Source organism: Labeo rohita, chromosome 4, assembly GCF_022985175.1.
Source record: "Labeo rohita strain BAU-BD-2019 chromosome 4, IGBB_LRoh.1.0, whole genome shotgun sequence".
NCBI classification, from domain to species: domain Eukaryota; kingdom Metazoa; phylum Chordata; class Actinopteri; order Cypriniformes; family Cyprinidae; genus Labeo; species Labeo rohita.
Window position 1 is genome coordinate 27101228 of NC_066872.1, and position 23410 is coordinate 27124637.

The 23410-nt window shown below is 39.7% G+C and overlaps 1 protein-coding gene across 1 annotated transcript; it reads left to right on the plus strand.

The window, feature by feature from the left end:
- The first annotated feature begins 1697 nt into the window (after positions 1–1697).
- On the plus strand, positions 1698–22689 carry golgb1 (golgin B1). Its single transcript, XM_051107587.1, has 20 exons — positions 1698–1823; positions 2886–2973; positions 4183–4353; positions 4458–4580; positions 5822–5977; positions 6164–6283; positions 7644–7757; positions 8039–9623; positions 9788–9870; positions 11031–11100; positions 11376–16446; positions 16530–16953; positions 17038–17271; positions 17365–18183; positions 18467–18651; positions 18896–19049; positions 19250–19335; positions 20221–20292; positions 21260–21350; positions 21482–22689. The coding sequence occupies exons 2-20, from the start codon at positions 2893–2895 to the stop codon at positions 21617–21619; spliced, it is 9777 nt and encodes a 3258-aa protein (XP_050963544.1). The 5' UTR covers positions 1698–1823; positions 2886–2892; the 3' UTR covers positions 21620–22689.
- Positions 22690–23410: the final 721 nt, after the last annotated feature.

Sequence of the window (23410 nt, forward strand, 5' to 3'; positions counted from 1 at the left end):
AAAAGTTTACATACACCTTGCAGTCTCTGCAAAATGTTAATTATTTTTCCAAAATAAGTGGGATCATATAAAATGCATGTTATTTTTTATTTAGTACTGACCTGAATAAAATATTTGACATAAAAAGATGTTTGCATATAGTCCAAAAAAAGGAACTATTGGTTCAGTTTATAAAAATTAGGATGCTGACGACAACTAATGGACTCATATGCAACTATTACAGAAGGTTCAAATGTTCACTGATGCTTCAGAAGGAAACACAATGCATTAAGAGCCAGAAGGACGAATACTGTTTGAATTTGAAGATCAGGCTAAATTTAACTTATTTTGTCTTCTAGGGAATATGTAAGCATCTTCTGTAGCTTCTGAAGGGCAGTACTAAATGAAAAGAAAAAAAATAAAGATTTTTAGGCAAAAAAAGAAAAATGTACACGTCTTCATTCTGTTCAAAAGTTTACACCCCCAGGCTCTTAATGCATTATTTTTCCTTCTGAATCATCAGTGTGCGTTTGATTCTTCTTTAATAGTTGCATATGAGTGCCTCAGTTGTCCTCAGTGTGAAAAGATGGATCTCAAAATCATAGTCATTATTGGAAAGGGTTCAAATACACAAAAATGCTGAAAAAACAGAATTTGTGAAACCTTAAGTATTTTTTCTAAAGAACAGCTGTGGATCATTCAGATAACAACACAGTATTAAAAATCAAGTGTGTGTAAACTTTTGAACAGGGTAATTTTTATAAATTCATCTATTATTTTCTCTTGTGCATGCATGCATTTTGTACAATCCCTCTTATTTTGGTAAAATAATTAACATTTTGCAGATTCTGCAAGATGTGTGTGCTAATGGTAATGATTTGGCTGTTCTCCCAGACTGCTAAACTACATTCAGTGGATATGGAATGATAAAATGATAAAAAAAAAGAACTTGCTAAGGTATAAACAACTCAGTTTAGGATTAACTGTGAGGCAAAACGGGTTACTACAAACTTAACCAGCTTTGCTTCATTGTTTCCTTCCAGTAGAATACAGGTTTAGTCCTGAAAAACAGGTGTTGAGTTCAGTCTTCAGTCTATCAGGTGTGGTTACAACAGTGGTGGACTCTTCCTTAACCTCTAAACCTCAGTGCCTTCAATTAAAACTTTGAAATGAACAAAAACTCAAGACCGCAACATACAACACTATAGAGTTTCATTAGTATTTTTTTCTAGGAACATCTCCTTTGAGTTCATAACTTTGTTCTTCATCAGTCTGACTCTGTTTCACTGCTGGAGAGCATCTCTATGGACGTCCTACTGCTTTTTCTGGTCCACCAGAGCAAGCTCCTGTGAATAGAATCAAACACCGCTACCGTGTATCTGGCAAACATCAATGTCCACTTGATCACTTCCGAAAAACAATTCACAAAGCGAGATATAAAGCTCACAAACACAGTGGTGTAGTGTGCCAGAAGAACAAGACTGCGTCCCAGTTGTTTTCCATAATTTATAATCACATTAAGCTTTAAATCCTGTCGTCCCGTTCTGTTTTGAACCATGATGTAACTCCAAACTTGAAATAACTGTTATAATCGGTTCCTATTATCTTTTGCAAACAACCATGCCTACTTTATGTTGGTTGTACGTTTTATTCTTTGTGGACGGTCCCTTGATGTACAGTTCTGCAGCTCAGAGAGTCAGTAGTAGTTTTCACACACTCCCTTGCGCGGTCCAATCACAGCGCTGCGTTTCTGTTTCCGGGATGTTTGGTGATGTGGCTCTAAAATCCTGGAGACGAAATTGATCAAATAAACCACGCAGCTCTTCCCTGCTCCGACTACACAGGTCAGTTTCAAGCTTTAATAACATTAACAATATGTCTCTAAATGTATCCAGTCGCTGACATGCACGAACACAAGTACATTTATAAATATCGTTAGAGTTGTTTACGAGTCATCAGCACGAGCCCAGTTACAGCTTGCGCGCATTACTGCGGCTTATTAAGCTTTAATAATGCCATTTTTTAACCAGTGTAAAAATAATAGTCATACCTTGATGTGTCTTGAGCATTTGTTCTTATACCAATCGATTTTAAAACACAAGGAAGAAGAGTCGCTCAATAATCTTTGCTGTTGTGTAGACAAAATGAAAGCGACGCAGCCGCAGTCGTCGGGTTCTGTGTTTCGGCGTTGTTCGGTTCTGTTCGTTTGTCTCCGCTTTATGGCTCTGTCAAATGTGGTTATTTATTATCAGGAAATATAGACAGGCATTGTTATGGTTATACAGGCGTTCACGCTTTGTGTAGTTACTGTCAGTACAGGGGACACACATTACGTGTCATATCTGAGTTCATCAAGTGTTGTAGTTATGCATTATGCATTTTGAGTTATGCATATGATGTGCTCACAGTCTGTCCAGTCATAGTCTTTGAGAAATACAAGTATGTGAACTAACAAATATGCAGACTAACCAAACGGTAAGATCTTTTTTCTTCATGCAGCATATTGTATATTTGATTTATTAATGTGTTCTAATGCAACAGGGAGGCGTGATGCAAAACAAACGTGTTATATTTGAATTTGAATAATTACCATGGTCATATTCCATTGTATTACTAATTGCTGATCTAGAGAGCAAAAATGATTGCTTTTCAGTAAATCTGTAATAATATTTTGATCAAATTTTGGACGTTTTACGTTGTTGTGCATAAATGTGAGTTGTGTCCCAGATGGGATGTCTTTTATCTGTTGTTACTGCAGTCTTTATCTGACTTTATATGACTCTTGGCTTTATATTTACTCTTGTCCTGAATGTGTCTGTGTTGTTTCAGTGATATATACAATTCAGAGCTTGATATGAAATACTCAAACTGTGCACTAACATTTTATTGCATATCTTTTTATGCAGGTCAGCCATGTTTAGCCGGCTGACCCAAGGGGTGTCCTCTGTCCTCCAGGAGCTCTCAGGTGAGGAACGCTCCGATGGAGACGTCCAGGTGAGTAGACGAAATCAGTTCATCAGTTCTTGGAGTGATATTTTACTCAAATAATTATATGAACTGTTTACAAGGGCTGAAAGATCTAATAATAGCCCAAATTTCCACATTAAGTTGACATTTTCTTCACGTTTACACTACCAGTCAAAAGTTTTTGAACGGTAAGATTTTTAATGTTTTTTTAAAGAAGTCTCTTCTGCTCACCAAGCCTGCATTTATTTCATCCAAAGTACAGCAAAAACAGTACAATTTTGAAATATTTTTACTATTTAAAATAACTGTTTTGTTTCACAGAAATAAATTACATTTTAAAATATATTCAAATAGAAAGCAGTTATTTTAAACAGTAAAAACATTTCAAAATATTACTGTTATTGCTGTAATTTGGATCAAATAAATGCAGGCTTGGTGAGCAGAAGAGACTTCTTTAAAAAAACATTCAAAATCTTGCTGTTCAAAAACTTTTGACTGGTGGTGTATAAGTAAGTTCACAAGCCTTTTACCATCTTAAAATGACTTGTATGCACCCTTAAAGGCCTGTTCACACCAAACACAGTAACTTTAATGGTACATATATAGTTGTTCTAAATTTAAAAGAACAGCAGAGTTTATAGAACAACTATAATAGTAATAGCACAAATGAATGATATTGTTGAAATCACTTTCAGAACCCACTAATATTTTACCCATTGGATGAAAGATAAAAGACTTTAAGAGCTGGAGCGTTAAAAGGAGCAGATGACAAAACTGCAGCGAATGCTTAGAATAAAAAAATAATGAGGGCTTACAGTTGGTTGTAGGTTGGATTTAAGTGGACTAAATGATTGTAGTAGTCTGCGTCACCGGATGGAAGTCTGACATTTCACTAGACGATCGAGTTGGTTAAACATCATTCTGATTAAACATTGTGTTGTAAATAAATGCTATTATGCAATTATATAATGAAACCAACCTGACCTCATACGAAAATGTATTTTACAAGGTAGCAGTTTCGTGTGAATTTAATGTGTGTATTATAAAAAATATGATTTTTTGGGAAAGTAAGCATGAAGTTCCACCCCTAAATCTAGCTATCATTGGGACATAAGCAAATTATGTAAGTTAGATATAAATACAAACAAAGTCGTGTTTAATACTAGCATGTTGTTGGGAGACTGATTAACCATATAGACAGCTCTATCTAATTTTTGAATGTTGTGTTTGGAGCAGGATGGTCTGGTGCCTCAGCCCCAGCCTGATGCTGAAGCATCCCCAGAGGGCTCGGCACCCTCCGAAGAGGTTCTGGAGAGGCTGGCCCAGACCGAACAGCTGGTGGTTCAGCTTAAGGAGCTGATTCGAGAAAAGGACAGCCAGCTTGCCAACACTGAAAAACAGCTCAAGGTGAAGGCTTGCATAATGAGAAAGGAACAAACAAGTAGACCATATATATGTCAATAGATCTGAAGCCTGATTTTGCATTTGCAACTATTTTTGTTCTCATACAGGAGGAGAAAGAACAGGCAGAAGTGAAGTTTACAAAGCTTAAACTGCAGGCCAAAGCCAAGATGGCTTCCCTAACCAAACAGCTCAATGAGCTGAAAGGACAAGAAGCATTGAACAGCAGTCAGGTAAAGAGACAGGCTGACATATTTGTGTTATTTTAAACATGAAGTTGTCTTGAATAAATGCAAAGTTCTGTCATGAAACTTTAGATGGTGCAGGCTGATGGGTCGTTAACACAGACTAATGATATTCATAGCGTTAAACTACTTGGCACAAGCTGATTGGTTTGTGTTGTATACACAGCCAATGAGCTTACTGCGTTACATTTAAATGGCTGGTTAGCATTCACTAGAGTTTCTCTGAAACCCTCCACCACCCCAGCTCCACCTGTATAGATCTGCTACAGGTTATTACTGTATATATGCTACTTGTGCAGCAGTACGTCTTAAATACTCACAGCAGCGCATCGGTGTATGCAATGGCAGTAGCAAGATCCTATACTTGCTTTGGTTTGCAGCAGTAATAATCTACAACAACAGCATTAATCTGCAGCAGCAGCAATTCAGCAGCATAGCAGATCTATTCTGCCAAGAACAAATACATTAACATTATTACATCCATTATTATGATAAAATCTTCTGAGATTTGTCATGACAGAACTTTTTATAGTGTGCCAACTTAAAGGAGAAGTCCACTTCCAGAACAACAATTTACAGATAATGTACTCACCCCCTTGTCATCCAAGATGTTCATGTCTTTCTTGCTTCAGTCGTAAAAAAATTGTTTTTTGTGGAAAACATTTCTGCATTTTTCTCCATATAATGGACTGACATGGTGCCCCGAGTTTAAATACTATAACTGTCATGAAGTGGAAAAACAGAGGTTGGGAAGAGCAAGACAAGATGAGCGTTGGACATTAAAAAGTATATAAATTGTATTATTTATGATGAAAATAACCAATCGTTACACTAGATAAGACCGTTCTTTCTCAGCTGGGGTCGTTTACAACTGCATTTGGGATCGTTTGAAGCCGCATTTAAACTGCATTTTGGAAGTTCAAACTCGGGGCATCATATCAGTCCATTATATGGAGAAAAATCCTGAAAAATTTTCCTCAAAAAACATAATTTCTTTACAACTGAAGAAAGAAAAACATGAACATCTTGGATTACAAGAGGGTAAGTTGCTGTTCTGGAAGTGGACTTCTCCTTTAAAATATTAGATATTTCAGTGTATTTATTATTAGTGGTGTATTCTGTTGTTCATCTCGCTCTGCCCTAAGACAAGCAATAAATATGGGTGATCGCCAAATTCATTAAAGTTTTATGTACAGCAGTATGATAATGAACTAATGGATTTTTTTTAGAATTCAGAGAGCTCCTTCCAAATGCCTCCAGGAGTGGAGGAGGAACTCCAGCAGCTGAAAGAAAAGCTCAGCCAGGCGGAGTCGGAAAACAAGACCCTTCAACATCAGCTCTGGGAGGCTGAACAGCGTGTGAGAGAGGAAGGTCATGCAGAGCAGGTGTGTTCGCAAGTTAAATTATTCATTTAAGCACCATGAATAAGTGCTTATTTTGTTCAAATCTTTAAATGTATCATATGGTGGGCAGTTCTTTTGCAGGTACTGTTTTATTTTTGTAATAAACTTACCTCTAACTTTCATTCTCAAACAATATATCCGCTGCTTTGTTTGTCAAATGTCATCCAGGTGCGAATTCTGCAGGCTGTAGTCAAGGAAAAAGATGTGCGGTTTCAAGAACAAATCCTCAAACATGAACAGGAACTGGTCAATCTCACACAGGCCTCAAATGACCCTGATTTACAGCAGGTGTGTTTGCATTTCTCATCAACTTTTTGATTAGTAATATGCATTGCTAAGAACTTTATTTGGACAATTTTAAAGACAATTTTCTCAATATTTTGATTTTTCTTGCAGAAATCACATTTCAAAAAAGTGACCCTTATGACTGGTTTTGTGGTCCAGGGTCACATATATTCACTACAAACTGAGTTTTTAGATTTGTGACTGCCACAAAGTAACATAATTTGACACTGTGAAAATTCTCGTCAATTCTCTCAATATTTACACACATTAGGGTTGACTGCATTTGTCAAGCTTGTCCATTCAATCCTTTTACTAAGTTACTGTAAAGAAAAATCATTGGATGATTATAGACAGTAAACGTTTATCAGTAACTAAAAAACTTAATTAACTTAACTTTCACTCACAATTTGTTAAAGTGGACAAAGAAAATAATTTTTAAACAGATGTTTTAAGGACTTTATTTGTGTTTTAGTGTTTGTTGTGAGCTTAGGTTTTTTTCTTTAATCAATAAGTAATCAATATTACTATATGTGACCCTGGACCACAAAACCAGCCATAAGGGTCAATTATTTAAAAATTAAAGCTGAATAAATAAGATTTCCATTAATTTATGGTTTGTTAGAATAGGGCAGTATTTGGCTGAGATACAACTACTTAAAAATCTGGAATCTGAAGGTTTAAAAAAGTCGAAATACTGAGAAAATTGCTTTTAAAGTTGTCCAAATGAACTTCTTAACAATGCATATTACTAATCAAAAATTAAGTTTTGATATATTTACAGTAGGAAATTTACAAAATGTCTTATGGAACAGATTTACTTAATATCCTAATGATTTTTGGCATAAAAGAAAAATGTATAATTTTTACCCATACAGTGTATTTTGGCTATTGCTACAAATACACCTGTGCTACAAAAGACTGATTTTGTGGTCCAGGGTCATATTCATACATATAAAGTATGCATCAGTAAACAAAGATATAAGATGAGGAAGAGCAGCAATGCCAGAATAAAATTGTCTTGCTGTTTCCATATTTGTTGGCGTTTTGTTTTGGGATAGCCTGCGGTGTTGTAGCCATATTTGTGTGTTGTTATAAAGCATGAAATCATATCTCATCATGTTACCATGGCAATTTTGATCTAAGCTGTCTTGCATGGTGCATGCATTTCCACATTCTATGAGCAGCATCCAACTCCTCTTATGTTTTGTTCATGTTGTTGCAAAGGAATTAAGAAAGAAAGGGCGGATTAACACTGTGTCTACACTGGGCATAACAAAAAAAATCATAAACCCTGCAGCTTTTTTAGGATGTCTGTCAATATACATGGTTCTATTTTGCTTTAATCTTACTTATTGTTCTACAGGCTCTTCGTGTATCCCAGGAGCGCATAGAGGAGTTGGAGGAATCCTTGCGCTCTCGTTCAGAAGTCTTAGAAATGCTGCAACAGGAACTCAACAGCGCAGACCAGCAGAAACAGGTCAGAACAACACGTTTACACTGGGTCCTGGAAATATTTGAACGCGAAGTATGTTACAAATCATCACAGTCAGTCGAAAGTACAGCTTTGTGGTGATTTTCAGCTGGTGAGATTTCACTGAGTATAGGAATACCCAGCAATGTGATTAAAAAATAGAATCCAAGTACCAACAGGATTTCTTGTTGCATGTTGTGGTCACAGCGGGTTGGACAAAAATCTTTTTTTAAGATTATAGACTCTTCTGCAAGATTATAAACATATTGAATGTTTCATTTGTGCAGATTCTGACTGCTCAGTTCAGGCAGATGGAGTTGGAGTTGGCAGAAGCCCAGAAACTGAGAGAAGAGGAGAGGCAGCAGTGGGTAATGCGTGCTGAGGAAGAACTCCAGGCTCTTAGAGCCAGACTACAGACTTCAGAGAGTGAGAGAGAACAGACCGTCAATTCTCTCAACACCGAATTACTGAAAAAGACCACAGAGATGGATGAAATGACAGCAAAACTTGAATCTGCTGAAAGAGAGAAAGAAGAAACGCTGGAGAAATTGAAAGAAAAAGAAAATGTCTTTGAGGCAGAGCTGGCCAAATTGAAAGTAGGTCTAGAAGCCAGATTGGAGACCTCAGAGAGTGAGAGAGAGCAGACCATCAGTACACTCACCATCAACGTCACCCAACTTAATGCTGAATTGCTGAAAAAGACCATAGAGTTGGATGAGATGAGAGCAAAGCTTGAATCTGGGCAAAGGGAGAACGAAGAAATGCTGGAGAGAATGAAAGAGAGAGAGACTAGCTTTGAGGCAGAGCTGACCAACATGAGAGTATCTCTAGAAACTAGATTAGAAACATCAGAAAATGAAAGAGACCAGAACATAAGCGCTCTCAATGCAGAGTTACAGAAAAAGACAGCAGAGGTGGATGAAATGAGAGCAGAACTTGAATCTGGGCAAAGAGAGAAAGAAGAAATACTGGAGAGAATGAAAGAAAGAGAGACTAGCTTTGAAGCAGAGCTGGCCAACATGAAAATGTCTCTAGAAACTAGATTAGAAACATCAGAAAATGAAAGAGACCAGAACATCAACGCTCTTAATGCTGAGTTACTGAAAAAGACTGAAGAGGTGGATGAAATAAGAGCAAAACTTGAATCTGAAGAAAGTGAGAAGAAGAAAATGCTGGAGGAATTCAAAGAGAGAGAGACTAGCTTGGAGGCAGAGCTGGCCAACATTAAAATATCTCTAGAAGCCAGATTAGAAACCACAGAATGTGAAAAAGAGCAGACCATCAATGCTCTCAATGCTGAGTTACTGAAAAAGACCACAGAGTTGGATGAATTGAGAGAAAAGCTTTCAGCTGAGGAGAGAGAAAGACTGGAGACATTACAAGAGAGACAAACAAAGTTTGAAACGGAGCTGGCCAACTTGCAAGCCTGTCTGGAAGTCGCTGAGAAACAGAAAGAGGAAATGACGAAGAAGCTAGAAGTGGAGGCGGCAAACCGCATGGAAGAGCTTCATCAGCTTCAGGAGAAGCTCAACGAAGTGGAAAGAGGACGGGAAGAACAATCTAAGAGTGAAAGAGATCACTTAGCACAGATGCAAAACGAGATTGAGTCATTAAGAGAGACACTGGATGCCAATAAAGAAGAACAGAAAGCAAGTCTGCAAGCTAAGGACGCACTGGAGAAGCTTTGGAGAGGAATTCAGAATTTGACAACTGCTGGGGAAGCAGCGGTTGAAGTATCCATTCCTACTGACCCTGCACAGTTCCTAGAGGTGTTACCTGCTCTAGAAGCTCAGCTGAGCAACCTCAAAGATGAACAGCAGGAGAGTCAAACAAGCTTGTCCCAGATCACACTCACTCTACAATCTCTGCAAGGTAAACAACCCTGGAGAACAAAGTTCAAAGCAGTTTTTTTTTTTTTTTTTTTGGTTTGAGTAAACTGTCCTTGGATGCATTTTATCAAACAAAGCCACAAATAGGCCAAATTGTTTGTACTGTGATCAAAAAGTAATTATGTCTTAACGCACCTGATGCTTTAGGTCAACTGGATAAGAGCACAGCTGAGAGAGAGGAAGCAGTTGCTAGGATACAGGAACTGGAGCAACAACTTCTGACTGTTCAGGTAGGTGGATTGCAAAAATATGTTGGAGTTTTAAACATTGACACTGATAAGTATTTGTTCTTGTTATTTTTCAGCACAGTAGAATTAATATTACTTTCACTCATACTTAGGTGTTCATAAAGTTCTTGGAGTTCTTTGTATTAAATCTGCTCTGCATTATTTATGCTATGGACTTAAGTGATGCTTAAACTTATATGGATTGTTGTACAGAGCTTTGCTGTTATGTTTCATTGTCAGATAATATTTGTGCCTTATGACAAGGAGTTACAGTTAAAGTCAAAACTTTACATACACCTTGCAGAATCTGCAAAATGCTAATTATTTTGCCAAAATAAGGGGATCATACAAAATGCATGTTATTTTTTATTTCATACTGACCTGAATAAGCTATTTCATATAAAAGACATTTACATATAGTCCACAAGGGGAAATAATAGTAGAGTTTATTTAAAAAGTTTATACATACACTTGATTTTTAATACTGTGTTACCTAAATGATCCACAGTTTTTTTATTTAGTGGTAGTTGTTCAACAACTAAACAAATAAAGCAGCTGTGGATCAGTCAGGTAAAAACGCAGTATTAAGAATCAAGCGTATGTAAACTTTTGAACAGGGTCATTTTTATGAATTCAGCTACTATTTTTTTTTTTTCTTGTGGACTGTATGTAAATGTATTTTATGTGAAATATCTTATTCAGGTCAGTATTAAATATAACATAACATGCATATTGTATGATTATTATGATTTTGGTAAAATAATTACCATTTTGCACATTCTGCAAGGTGTATGTAAACTTTTGACCTTAACGGTATTAATGCAATGGAGATACTGCAACGAATAAGATGCACTTGTTTAGGGCAGTGTGTCTGGTATAGCGAACTCATTTGAATGTATATAGCACAAGCTGTGTCTGGTGCAACAGACGCAAGGTGACATCAATGGCTAGACAGGTCGTCTCATAACTTACCAGGTCAGAGATATCATAATCCTCTTGACTTTCATTGTTTGTTGCGATGACTGCCCTTTACATGTAAGGTCATAATTATGAAGTATTATTAAAAGTATGGTCTTTTTATGGTTTTGTATACAGTGGCAATTCAATAAGCATGTATTAGTGTAAGCATATTGTTTGATGTAACTGGGACTTGTCTTTCCTAGGTTACTAGTGAGTCATTACATGATCATGTGACTGATCTGTCTGCGAGGGATTTAGACAGGACAAACCAGGGTGAGTTTAATGTTTGCCATTGTGTAGCTGTACTTTGAACTGCAGTGCTTCTTTCAGTGACAATCCCAAAACACTGTGCTTTTGTAATGTACAGATATTAGTTAAGACAAACCAGAAAGACCGGTTCCTGCAGTCTAAACACAAAACAAAAACAATGTTTGTTTTTTGTTTTTGTTTTTTTACACGATACATTTTGCATGCTTAATTTTTAGTTATTTGATGATTTTCACATGATTGTCTCATAATTTTCTTTCTTCTCTCAAAACTGCCCTCAGATAACAGTGGAGATGGACATAGCTCAGAAAACAAATTACAGACAGATCGGATACTGTTTTTGGAGCAGCAGCTTGCAGACAGAGAAGGGGAACTCTTTGCTCTCAAAGAAAAACTGTCACTCAGCACAGGCAAAACTATTCCAGAGGAGGAAAGTACAGATAGCGCAAGCAGAGGGGACATCGCTGGGTTGCACGACAACTCTACAGCACTGTCTGAGGGCACACAAGAGGAAGAGACAACACTTGTGGCAGTAGACACATCTGTTATGTCTGTTTCTGCTGGCAATGAGAGTAGCCCTGAGCTTATAGTACCTCAGCCTGAGTCTCCTGGAGAATCAAAGGGTACGTCTTCGGATGAGATGGTGACAAGCAGTGACTCAGAGGTGGCTCATAGTAGCTGGACTCTTCTGGAAGCAGTCAACCAAGATGGGACTCAAGAGTGGGCACCCCAAATTCAGGACTTTGCCTCAATGCGCTTATCCACGCAATCTTGGGAAGAGACGTGTGAGGAGCATGTTGCATCAACTACTTGCATAGTTGACATTGAATCTCCATCTGTAGTTATCCATGAAACTGTACAGGTACGTCTCGACCAACGAGAGGGAAGTCTGCTGAATGCAGATGCAAGCACTGGTCAGGCTTTTGCACAAGTCTTAGCAGAAGAGATTCAGAAAAGATACAGTGAACTTCTGGGAGAGCTTCAGCAGTTGAAAGATACAGCTTTACAATCGCAGGAAAGAGTCTCCCAGCTGGAGGAATCAGTGAAGTCACTCACAGATTCCAATAATGAGTCTCAGTCCAGGGCAAATATATATGAGAAAGAGCTGATTGAAGTTAAGGCATTGTTTGAGCAAGAAAAACTAGATAGGCAAAATGTTGCTGAGCAGTTTGAGAACTTGCAGGAAGAAGTTCTCTCTAAAGATGATAAGCTGAAAGCCTTAGAGGCAAGCCTTGATGAAGTCAGTCAAAGACTTGTTGAACAAGAAGGTCAAGCTAGAATGCTGGCTGCTCAGCTGGAGGATAGAGAGTTCACCACCTCCGAACTGGAGCAGAAGCTCTTGGACATGGAGGGCAGGTTAGTGCAGGTCTCTCAGGAGGCTGATAAGGCAAAAGCTGCTCTCGTTGACACTACTGCTGAGCTGGAAGATCTACAAAAGTGTCTTTCACAGAAAGACCAAGAGATGATGGAACTCAATGAAAGCATGACTGCCAAACTACTCCAGACTGGAGAGGAGAAGTTTGCAATATCCAGTGAAGTCAAAAAGCTGAAAGAACAAATACATGAACTTGAGAGTGCCAGGGATGACCAGCAGAAAAATGTAGAGGATAAAACAGCAGAATGTGAGGAGCTTGTTGCTTTACGAAAGGAGAAGGAGGATTTGAATACACAAATGGCTGCCATGAAGAAAGATGGAGAACATGTCAAGAGAAAGCTGCAGGCGGCTCTAATACAACGGAAAGAATTGTTGAAAAAAGTTTCAGACTTTGAGAAGGAGGCTAAGAGCAGGGAAGAAAAGGAAAGAGATGATAATGAGGAAACTACTCTTCAGTTTAAAAATGAAATTAAGGAAAAAGAGAAAGAAATACAGAGACTGGATACTTTGTTGCAAGAGACCAGAGATGTCTTAAATTTAAAAGAAGAGACCTTGACAAGTCTGAAACAAAAAATCAGTGACCAAGACCAAGCACTGACTGAGTCACGTGAAGAAATACAACGTTTAACAGAGCAGTATGTACAACTAAATGAACAACAAATGTCACAGATGGGTGAGGACAAAAATAGGCTTCTTTCACAGATAGCGTCCATGGAATCTGACATTGAAACACTGCATAAAAAGCTTCAGGAAGCTCAAGATGACGCTGTTGTGAATGCTCAAGAGAAAGATCATCATCTTGAGCAGATGAAACAACAGAAAGAGGAGTACAGTGACCTTTTTGAACGATTCCAAACTGAAGAGAGAGAAAAAGCTGGGTTGTTGAATCGTATTGTGGAGCTTGAGGGTCTGCTAGAATCAAAGAATGATACAGATCAAGTGGTGCGTGTGAATTTGGAGAGGAATGTTGGGTCAGCTACACAGAATCTAGAGAAACCAGAGACAAATGATTGGGTTCAGGAGGACTGGGTGGATTTTGCTTCAGCTGAGATTGAGACACAACAAAACAAACCTGGTGAGCAATCTCAACAACCCATGGCTAAAAATCATGAGGACATTATAAATGCTCTCAAGGAGGGATTAAGAGTTGAGCAGGCTGCTCGTGCGGAATTAGAAGTGCGTTTACAAGAGAGCCAATCCTCTCAATCACACTCTGATAGCAAATTTAAAGAGCTTTGCGAAGAACTTGAAGCTTTGAGAGAAAAGGAGAGGCAGATTGATGTTCTTACTGAGGAAATGAAGGCTCTTAAGGGGAAATGTCACAATGCTGAAGCTCATGCAGAGAAGCTGAAAGCGGAGGTGGATGAGGCTTGGGAAGCAGCTAAAAGAAGCATCTCAGATGCTGAGTCCCCAATCAAAGCACTTCAGTCAGAGGTGGAGGAATTTAAACAATTTCTTAAAAACAAGAACGATGAGATTATTGATTTGAGCCAACAGCTTAGCGAACAAAGTTCTCTTCTACTTAAGATGCAGGAAACAGTACTGGAGAAAGATCAACAGATTGCTTCCCTACAAGAAGGGCTTAAAGCTGAGCAAGATAGGGTCCAGAAACTGGAAGCAGAAATGCCACAACGCGAGGAAGAAGAGAAAGATAATAGTGCCAAACTCCAACAGCTTCAGCGTAAACTCCAGGCTGCTCTTGTGTCACGTAAAGAGGCACTCAAAGAGAAACAGATGTTGAAGGAGGAACAGGCTGCTGCTGAGAAAATCAAATTAGAGCTACAACAGAAACTGGAGTTAATAGAGGTGGAGCTGAACAAGTCAAGAGAAGAGAGGGAGAAGTTAATTGAGGAGGTGGATCGAACTTTGTTGGAAAACCAGAGTCTGCATGCTTCCTGCGAGAGCCTAAAACTTGCTATGGAGGGTGTTTTGAATGAGAAGGATGCATGTAAACGTCAGGCAGAGAGTGCCAAAGAGGAATCCGAGCAAGCGTGCAGGCAGCTGGAGGAAAAGGTGCAAAGCATGAAAGAAGAGTATGAATCCCTCCTGAAGTCATATGAAAATGTGAGTGATGAGGCTGAACGAGTGAGACGAGTGCTTGAAGCTGCTCGACAGGAGAGGCAGGAGTTAGCAGCCAAGGCACGAGCTCATGAGACAGCCAAACAAGAGGCTGAGAGGTTAGCTGAGGAAGCTATGAAGGAGGTGGATGTTGTGAAAGAAAAAATGAGAAAGTTTGCCAAGGTTAAGCATCAGAAGATCACGGACCTTGAGGAGGAGAATGAAAGGCTTCGGGAACAGGAAGAGAAGAAAATGACTAAACATAAAGATACTGGGCTAAAACAAGAATTGGAGAAAGTCAAACAAGAGTTTGAGACCTTAAAAACAAATTATAATCTTGTTATGGATGAAAGAAACACTTTCGAACATGAAGCTGAGGAGTTGAGACAACGTTTGGCTGAAGAAATTGAAAGAAAGGCCAGTGAGACCCTGGACACACACTCTGTGGAAACTATTAAGGAGGTTAAAGTTGTCACACAGCAGAGAAGTCCTGATTTAATTGATATCCAAGAGTACCAGAGTGATAGTATTTCCCTAGAGGCTAATCCCACAAAGCCTTTGGAGTCCACTGGCACTGCTCTTGAACAACAAGTCACAAAAGTGCAAGCAAACGCTGAGATGATTACTCAAACAGAGGAGAGGCTCAAGGAACTGGAAACCTCTCTCAAAACAGCAGAGAATAAGATAAGGGAACTTGAAGCTGCTCTTGAAGATCACATGGAATCCAGAAACAAGGAAGAGTCAACGCTTAATGCAGAGCTTGCTTCCTTCAAGAAGAACCTTCAGGAGTCTTTAGAAAGAGAGGGGCTCCAGAAGGAAGAGCTCTCTAAGAAAGAGACCCAACTGCAAGAACTCCGCACTAGCCTAGAGGCTGAAAGGGATGACCTGGAGGAGCGGTTAATGAACCAACTGGCTCAGCTCAATGGCAGCATTGCAGGCTACCAGCAAGAGGCATCTGACAGTCGCGATCGCCTCGCAGACATGCAGAGGGAGTTGGAGAAGCTGGAGAGAGAGCGGGCTGAGCTGGAGGCTGAGGTGGCAAGTGAGAGGGACCGGGCAGCCAGGATGGAAGAGGACATGAGGCAGGCCCAACGAGAAAGAGCAGAGGCAGAGGCTGAGTCAGGCAAACAGAGAGAGCTGGAGCAGAAGTTGAAATCGGCACAGAGGTTTAAAGAAGGTAGTCAAAACAGAACACGCCAACTTGAGGAACTGCTTAGGGAGAAGCAACTGGAGGTCCGTCAGCTACAGAAAGACTGCATTGAATACCAGGAAAGAATAAGTGAACTGGCTAAAGAAGTTAAATCATTGACATTGGGCAGAGATGAGGTGAGTGCAGAACTTGAGGCAGCACGCTTAGAAATTGCAAAGATTATGCAAGACAAAACAAGTATTGGAGCAGAACTTTCAACATGTAAAGGGAAGCTGGACATTGCACTGGAAGAAGCAAAGCAGGCCCAAGCAGACAAACTAGCTGCTGAACAAATGGTACAACGCAAAGAGGTCGAGTTGAAGGCAGATGCAGAGCGTACCTTGGATGAAGTCAGGTATCGCCTTGGAGCCGAGCTTAAACAGATGGAATTAAGACTAGAGAAATCATACCGAGAGCGGGAGAGGGAAGAGGAGGCAACTCTCGAAGCAAGGAGTATTGCTGAGGCCGCAGACAGGCATGCCCAGGAAATGCAGGCACGTCTAGATGAAGCACTGGCTCGGTTAGCAGCCTTTTCGCGCTCTATGTCGTCCCTGCAGGATGATCGTGATCGAGTGCTGGATGAGGCCAAGCAATGGGAGAATCGTTTTCATAGCGAGCTGCAGGAAAAGGAGGCTGATGTTCGGGAGGCTGAGACCCGTGCTAAAGAACTTGCTGAGCAACTCCAGAGGGAGACCACCCAAAAAGAGGAGCTGCAGAGTTTATTAGAAAGGTTTGTTTTCTGTTATGTATTTCTCAATAAATTTATACTTTAATTTACAGCATATTTATTATTTAAAATTTTCATGTTGGCAGAATGCAAAAGACAGAAGAGAACCTACAGCTAAAGCTGTCTGAGGCGGAAAAGAAACATAACGAAAGCCTTGCAGCTCTTGAGAAAGAAAGAGAGGATCTGCAGCAGAAGCTCGCTCTAGTAGAGACCAACCTGACACAAACTCGTTCCCAGTTGTCTACACTGGAGACAGAGGCAGAGGGACTACGGCACCGGACCAAAGCTCTAGAAGAAGCAGTAGACAAGCTTCAAAGTGATAGTAATGAGGCACGTGCAGTGATCAAGGAAAGGGAGACAGAAGAAAGAAGACTATGCTTGAGGCTTGAGCAACTGGAGACAGACCTGGCATCTTCAAAGAACCTTACTGACAATCTTCAGGCAGCTTTGGATGAGAAGGAGAAGAGGGAGTTGGAGCTCCTTGGTGAGAAGGAACATGCTGTGACACAGGTACTTAATAGTTTTTGAAACAAATGCATGCATATTCATTAATATCACTGTAGGTAATTTCATTAAATGATATTCTTCTTTTAGGCTGTAGAGGAGGCTAGGAAGGATGCAGATGGAAGGGCCGAGATGGCAGAGAAAGAGCTGGAGAAGAAGAGAGATGAGTTGCGTGGTTTAGAAGAGAGACTTCGTAAGGCTGAGGAGGACACTTTTCAGAGCAGGGCTCAACTTGAGTCCTTTACCAAGGCTATGGGCTCCTTGCAAGATGACAGAGACAGAGTGCTCAGCCAATACAAACAGCTAGAGGAAAAACATCTCCAGGTAATGTTGCTCTACATAGTTTTTGCACTAAATGAATTTGCATAGAGTATCTTTTTAAAATTCAGACTCACCCTTGGTCTCGTGGTTTCTTAGGTTATGATGGAGAAGGACAATCTGATCCAAGAGGCTGCAGGTGAAAACAACGGGCTAAAGGAGGAGATTAGAGCCTTGTTGTCACAGCGGGATGATCTCAATGCTGAGAATGCCAAGCTGGCTGCCCAGCTTCATGGCTACAGAAATGACCTGAACCAGGTTCTTGCTATGAAGGACTCCCAGCACAAACAGATTCTTGCTGCCCAAGTAGAGCGCATCAGTTTTCTGGAGAGAGAGAAAGAAGATCTCGAGAGCCAAATTCAGGCTGTTGTAAAAAATGTTGCACAAGGAAAGGTACCTCCATTGGAGCAGGAGATCTTGAGCCAAGCCAGTGAAGGAAGTGTTAAGCAAGATGCACCAGGGGCCGAGGTAGAGAAGCTAAGAGAACAGCTCCAAGTTGCTAGAAAGCGTATCGCCACCTTGGAGGAGACCTTGGAATCTGAGAAGGAGACCCAGGCAGTCCACAGCAAAGAGTTGAAGGAGCTACACTGGGAAGGTAGCATCCTGCGCACCGAAGCTGAAACAGCCGAGGAAAGGGTTGCGGAGTTGGCTCGAGACCTGTTGACGATGGAGCAGCAGCTTCTGGAGGAAAGGGAAACAGCGTCTCAGCTTCGAGCTCAGAATCAGTCTTTTGGTCAATCCATGGCCTCTCTGCAGGATGCCAGAGATCAGGCTATCAATGAGGCCAAGGAGCTGCGTCTCCGTTTGGATGAGATAAACCGAACGGGTCACTCAGCTTCTCCTCCAAGTGGCGCTAAAGGAGAAGTGTGGAGCCTAAAAAATGCTCTGGCAGCACTGCAAAATGACAGGGAAAGAATGGTATGTTATTAATTACTTCATCGTTTATTGCGTTAGGTCTTCAACCCTGCTCCTAGAGACCCACTGTACTGCAAAGTGCATTTTACACCTGATCTGTGACTTTTCAAGTGATCCTGATGACTTTGATTAGCTGGTTCAGGTGTGTTTGAATTGGGTCAGAGCTGAACTCTATAGGACAGTGGGTCCTCAGAAGCAGGGTTGAAGACATAATGTAAACCTAAGGGTTAGTTTTTGCATCCTGCTTTCTTTTAATAACATTTGCAACTTATTAATTGCACCACAGTTGGAACAGCTGCACTTGCAGCGGTCTGAATTGGATCGACTTGGATCTGGTGAACTATCCAGGCTCAATCGGGCTCTGGAGGATGAGAGACGAAGGGCAGGGGATCAAGAGGAAAAGATCATGGCTGAGCTTAGGGATAGAGATGCACAGATGGACAGATACAAGCAAGAACTGGAAATGCTCAGGTGAGACTCAGAGGTTTAACTCATGACTTTTTGCCCTCTGGTATTCTGACGTTTTGGCGGTGGTCTTACAGAACCATGCTTCTGACTGTCGAAAGTCTGGTCCCTTTCATAACTTATTCTGTCCAGTTTTATTGATGTGGAAAACTGCTCAGACAGTCTCAAAGAAGTTAGCCAAAAATGTTTGTAGATTTAGTGACAATTTCTGCTGTTTCTTACAATTTCTTACAAAATTTTCCATGTATAGACTTGAGAGAATGGACTGGCAGGGCCAGGCTGAGCTCTTGAAGCAGCAGACCCTGACCACCCTCTCAGAAAGGGACCAACAGGTTCGCCAGCTTACTGCAATGCTGGAGGAAGCACAGTCCTCAAAATTACGACTTGAGCACACACAAAGACAGGTAAGTGGCTATAATCTCCTTTTCAAATATTCAAATATGCCTTATATGAGACTTGTGCAACAATTTTGCTTATTGCACTAGTGGTCTCAGTCCTAGTGTTGAACCCCACTGTATATGAAAGTTTAAATCTGACAAGTCCTTGATCTGTTTCATTATCTTTGGTGTATGAGGCATTCAATACTAATTTCTTTGTCCTTTAGGGAAGCCTTGCAGTAGATGCTGCCCCTGGTGGCCCTCTAGAGCACAACGAGGGCTATAAAGCTGAGTGTATTGAACTCCAGAGAAGGTACTGTTGCCAAGTTTAGTCTTATCATTAATTATACTGATCCCCAGTTGCATGCTGTCAATCTCTTTAGCACCTGTGAAACAAATTGCATTGATAGCAGTTGTAGATAGTACTCCAGCTGATAGCTAATGTACGTCTAATACTGTATTTGAACGGAATTAAATGGATAGTTCACCCAAAAATGAAAATTCTGTCATTAATTACTCCCCCTCATGTCGTTCCAAACCCGTAAGACTTTAATTCATTTTTGGAACACAAATTAAGATATTTTTGATGAAATCCGGGAGCTTTCTGAACCTGTATAGACGGCAACACAACTGACATGTTTATGGCCCAGAAAGGTAGTAAGGACATTGTTAAAATAGTCAATGTGACATCAGCGGTACTCTCGTGAACGTTCGGTGGAGATTATTAAATTAGATTGTTATTTTTGGTTTCTTTGCACACAAGAAGTATTTTTGTAGCTTCATAAAACTAAGGGTGAACCACTGATGTCACATAGACTATTTTAACAATGTCCTTACTAACTTTCCTGGGCTTGAATATGTCAGTTGCGTTGCTCTCTATGCAGGGTCAGGAAGTTTTTGGATTTCATCAAAAATATCTTGATTTGAGTTCTGAAGATGAATGAAGGTTTTATAGGTTTGGAATCATATAAGGGTGAGTAATTAATGACAGAATTTTTGTTTTTTGTGAACTATCCCTGTTAACTAAGTGTAGTATGTTAGTGTGTATCTTTTCAAACACAGTAATAAAATTAATTTTCTTCTCTGTTTGGTCTTTTTTCTTTGTCAGTCTTATTAATTTTTGTGTTTAATCAATAGCTATTGTATTATATAATACCAATGCTGTACAGTAACTCTTCAATCTGTGCTTTTCTGTCAGGCTGGATGAAGAGTCGGAACAGAGACTCAGAGTAGAGGAGCAGCTCATCGCCGCACAGGACCGCCTCAAACGGTTTGACCCTAATCTCAGATTAAGATCAACTCACTGCCCCGGCTTTTGGTGTTATTACTGTGGACTGTAAAATACAACATATACACTGGCCCCAAAAATTATTTACCCACTTTCGCATACTTAAATGGATAGTTCACCCAAAAATGAAAATTAGCCTATTATTTGCTCACCCTCCAGGCATCCTAGGCGTGTCTGGCCTTTTTCTTTCAGACGAATCCAATCAGAGTTATATTAAAAATTATCCTGCCACTTCCAAGCTTTAGAATGGCACAGACTGGTGTTTTTCTTCATCAGTCCAAAACAAGTCTAATAAAAGTTCATCCATCCATAATAAAAAGTGCCTCACACCGCTCCGGGAGGGGTGAATAAAGGTCACCTGTAGCGAATCGATGCGTTTTTGTAAGAAAAACATCCATATCTAAAATATAATAATCACTTTAATCTAGTTTTCGCCAAGTAGTTGTATATGGAAGCAGCAGCCAAGTGATTATTACGTTTTAATTATGGATATTTTTCTTACAAAAATGCATTCCTTTATTCACCCCCCCCGGAGCCTTGTGAGGCACTTTTTATGGATGGATGCACTTTATTGGACTTGTTTTGGACTGATGAGGAGAAACACCTATTCAATGCCATGACAGCTTGGAAGAGCCATGATAATTTTTTAATATAACTCCGATTGCATTTGCCTGAAAGAAGGAGGTCATATACACCTAGGATGCCTAGAGGGTGAGTAAATAACAGGCTAAATTTTATTTTTGGGTGATCTATCCCTTAAAGTCTTCAAAAAGACATGAATGTCATGTCATTGTTTTAGATGCAAAATAACAAGCCGAAACGTGTAGACCTTTCCTCTGAACTACTTATATTTTGGGGACACTGCATATGAACCAACTGCAATTTCATGCCTTGCACATTTAAATCCCTAAAATAAAGACTAAATATTTAATTGTCAATTAATTTACAGCTATACACAGGGGGAGTGGCAGACAGCATCTGATGCCATGATGTCAGAAACAGCTGTGCTTATTGAGCCTACAGAGGGCGCCGTTACACGGGTAAACACAAACCCTCAGTGCAGTTCCACACCGGTATATTTGATTGTTTTATTTTATTGGTAAAACCTGATGGGGTTTTTTAATAATCTTATATTGGATGCATTTTTATATGTATTTTCTTTTTACCTTAGACTCGTAGTGGTGGACCTGGGCTACTGCGGATGCTACGAGTTGCATTCTGCTCTCGTCAGCGAACCCCTCTGCTGATTTCCCTCTACCTGCTGACTGTTCACGTGCTGTTGCTGCTATGCATGGGAGGATATCTGTGAGAGAGATTAATCACGCTTTACTGAGAGTTACAAGCTCATTCACTTATACAAAACAAATGAACACTTTATTTAACACAGGGTTAATTAATTTACATTCTTCTATGAATATTTTCCCTTGCTTATTTACCAAAGTTACATCTGATCTGTTTGTTTTCTTTTTTTTTTATCAGAGCGTTCTGACAGAAAATAATTTCCACCCAGTTTTAATGGGGCTTGTCCAGTCTAGTAACACTAGAGCACTACCTGCACTTCCTCGGGAACATTATTTTACCCTTTAAGACAGCCCAAATTAATGAAGGAATTTGTAAGCATCTGGAAAATGTAGATGACAGTATCAGCATATTTCAACAGGGTCTTTCACAATGTCTGTCAAATGCATAAAGGTATTTTGCCCACATTCCAGCTTCCTGTAGTTAGTTTTCTCTCTTGATAACTCTTTATTTCTGCATAAAGTCATAACTTTCATATGTAATGGCAAAGCTAATACAGATACTGGGTACGTCTGCATGGCAAGACGTCAGAAGTCTTCTAGAAATGTCCTAGTGTATTGACTGTTTCCTTTGACGGCGGACTGGTTTGCCAGCTTGGTGCAATACTGTCATTTATATTTGTTGATTTTAATCGGTGGTTTTTCGGTTTATTTGTTAGTTTTGTTGGTGTTTTCTTTAACAAACACTACACATCGTCTTCTATACATCTGGACTACTGTTGCTTTTATTCACCGTTAAAGGTATAAATGAAATACCTTGAATTTATTTAGATGTTTTGATTCTGTTTCAGTTATAAGAAAGCTTCATCAAGTCATTCATGTTCTGCTTATTTCTAGTTTCTGAGCCAGAGCCAGGCGTCCTATTCTCACTTAACTACTGTCACACAAATCTGTTTGGGCTGTATAGGGATGGATTAGATTGTGGTTAAAATGTTGTCTCTATTTACAGTGAGATTTTAAGAACAGCCCAAGTGAGTGTTTTATCTGTAAAATCTGTGTAAATGATCCTTTCTCTCCCTCCTGCTACCCTGTTGTAGGGGCTATTTTTTGGAAATAAAGTCTATTTATGGGAAGACATACACATCTGGTGTGCGGCTGCATGATACAGTGTTTTTTTTTTTTTTTTTGGATGTGGTGGTGACATTGCAACCCAATACTTTTAGCAACAACCTAAAACGCACTACCAATGTTGAAAACCACCCAAAATGTTTCATCAACCACTTTAAACAATAGTGACGTGTCTACCAGTGGTCCAGCAGCCACCCAAAACATCCTAGCAAATGGCAAAACGCCCTAGGAACAGGGTTGGGAAGGTTACTTTGAAAATGCGATGGGTTACAGAATACAAGTTACGTTATTTAAAATGTAATGAGTAGTGTAGCTTCAATTACTTTATTAATGTAACTTATTACATTTGATTACTTTTTGATTATAGTTATAGTCCATTACAGTGTGCAAAACAAAATGGCAGGGGCTGCGTTTGTTTGAAACAATAGAACGAGTCCATAATACCGGGATGACAGAATTAAGAAATTGTACACATAATATTGAATTAAGTTTTAATATTTTATTAGCTGACCAAACGCAAACCTTCCACCAATCAAAACTATCAAGCGTATAGCGCCGACTTAAGTTGGCCGGATGAGTCTGTGTTTTAGTTTTTACCAGTTGTTATCGGGGAATAACATACCTTGGAATGTCATGACTGACCAATCACAATCAAGCATTTCACAGCCGTGTAATAATTTAATTTAAAGCACAGCCACCACAAATTCAGACTTAAAACCTCTTATTTACTTTCA

Bases quoted from the DNA above. Each gene is read 5' to 3' on its own strand.
- golgb1 (XM_051107587.1), top strand. From the start codon at position 2,893: ATGTTTAGCCGGCTGACCCAAGGGGTGTCCTCTGTCCTCCAGGAGCTC. The intron at 7,758-8,038 runs GTCAGAACAACA...TCATTTGTGCAG, and splicing joins GCGCAGACCAGCAGAAACAG to ATTCTGACTGCTCAGTTCAG. The intron at 11,101-11,375 runs GTGAGTTTAATG...AACTGCCCTCAG, and splicing joins TTTAGACAGGACAAACCAGG to ATAACAGTGGAGATGGACAT.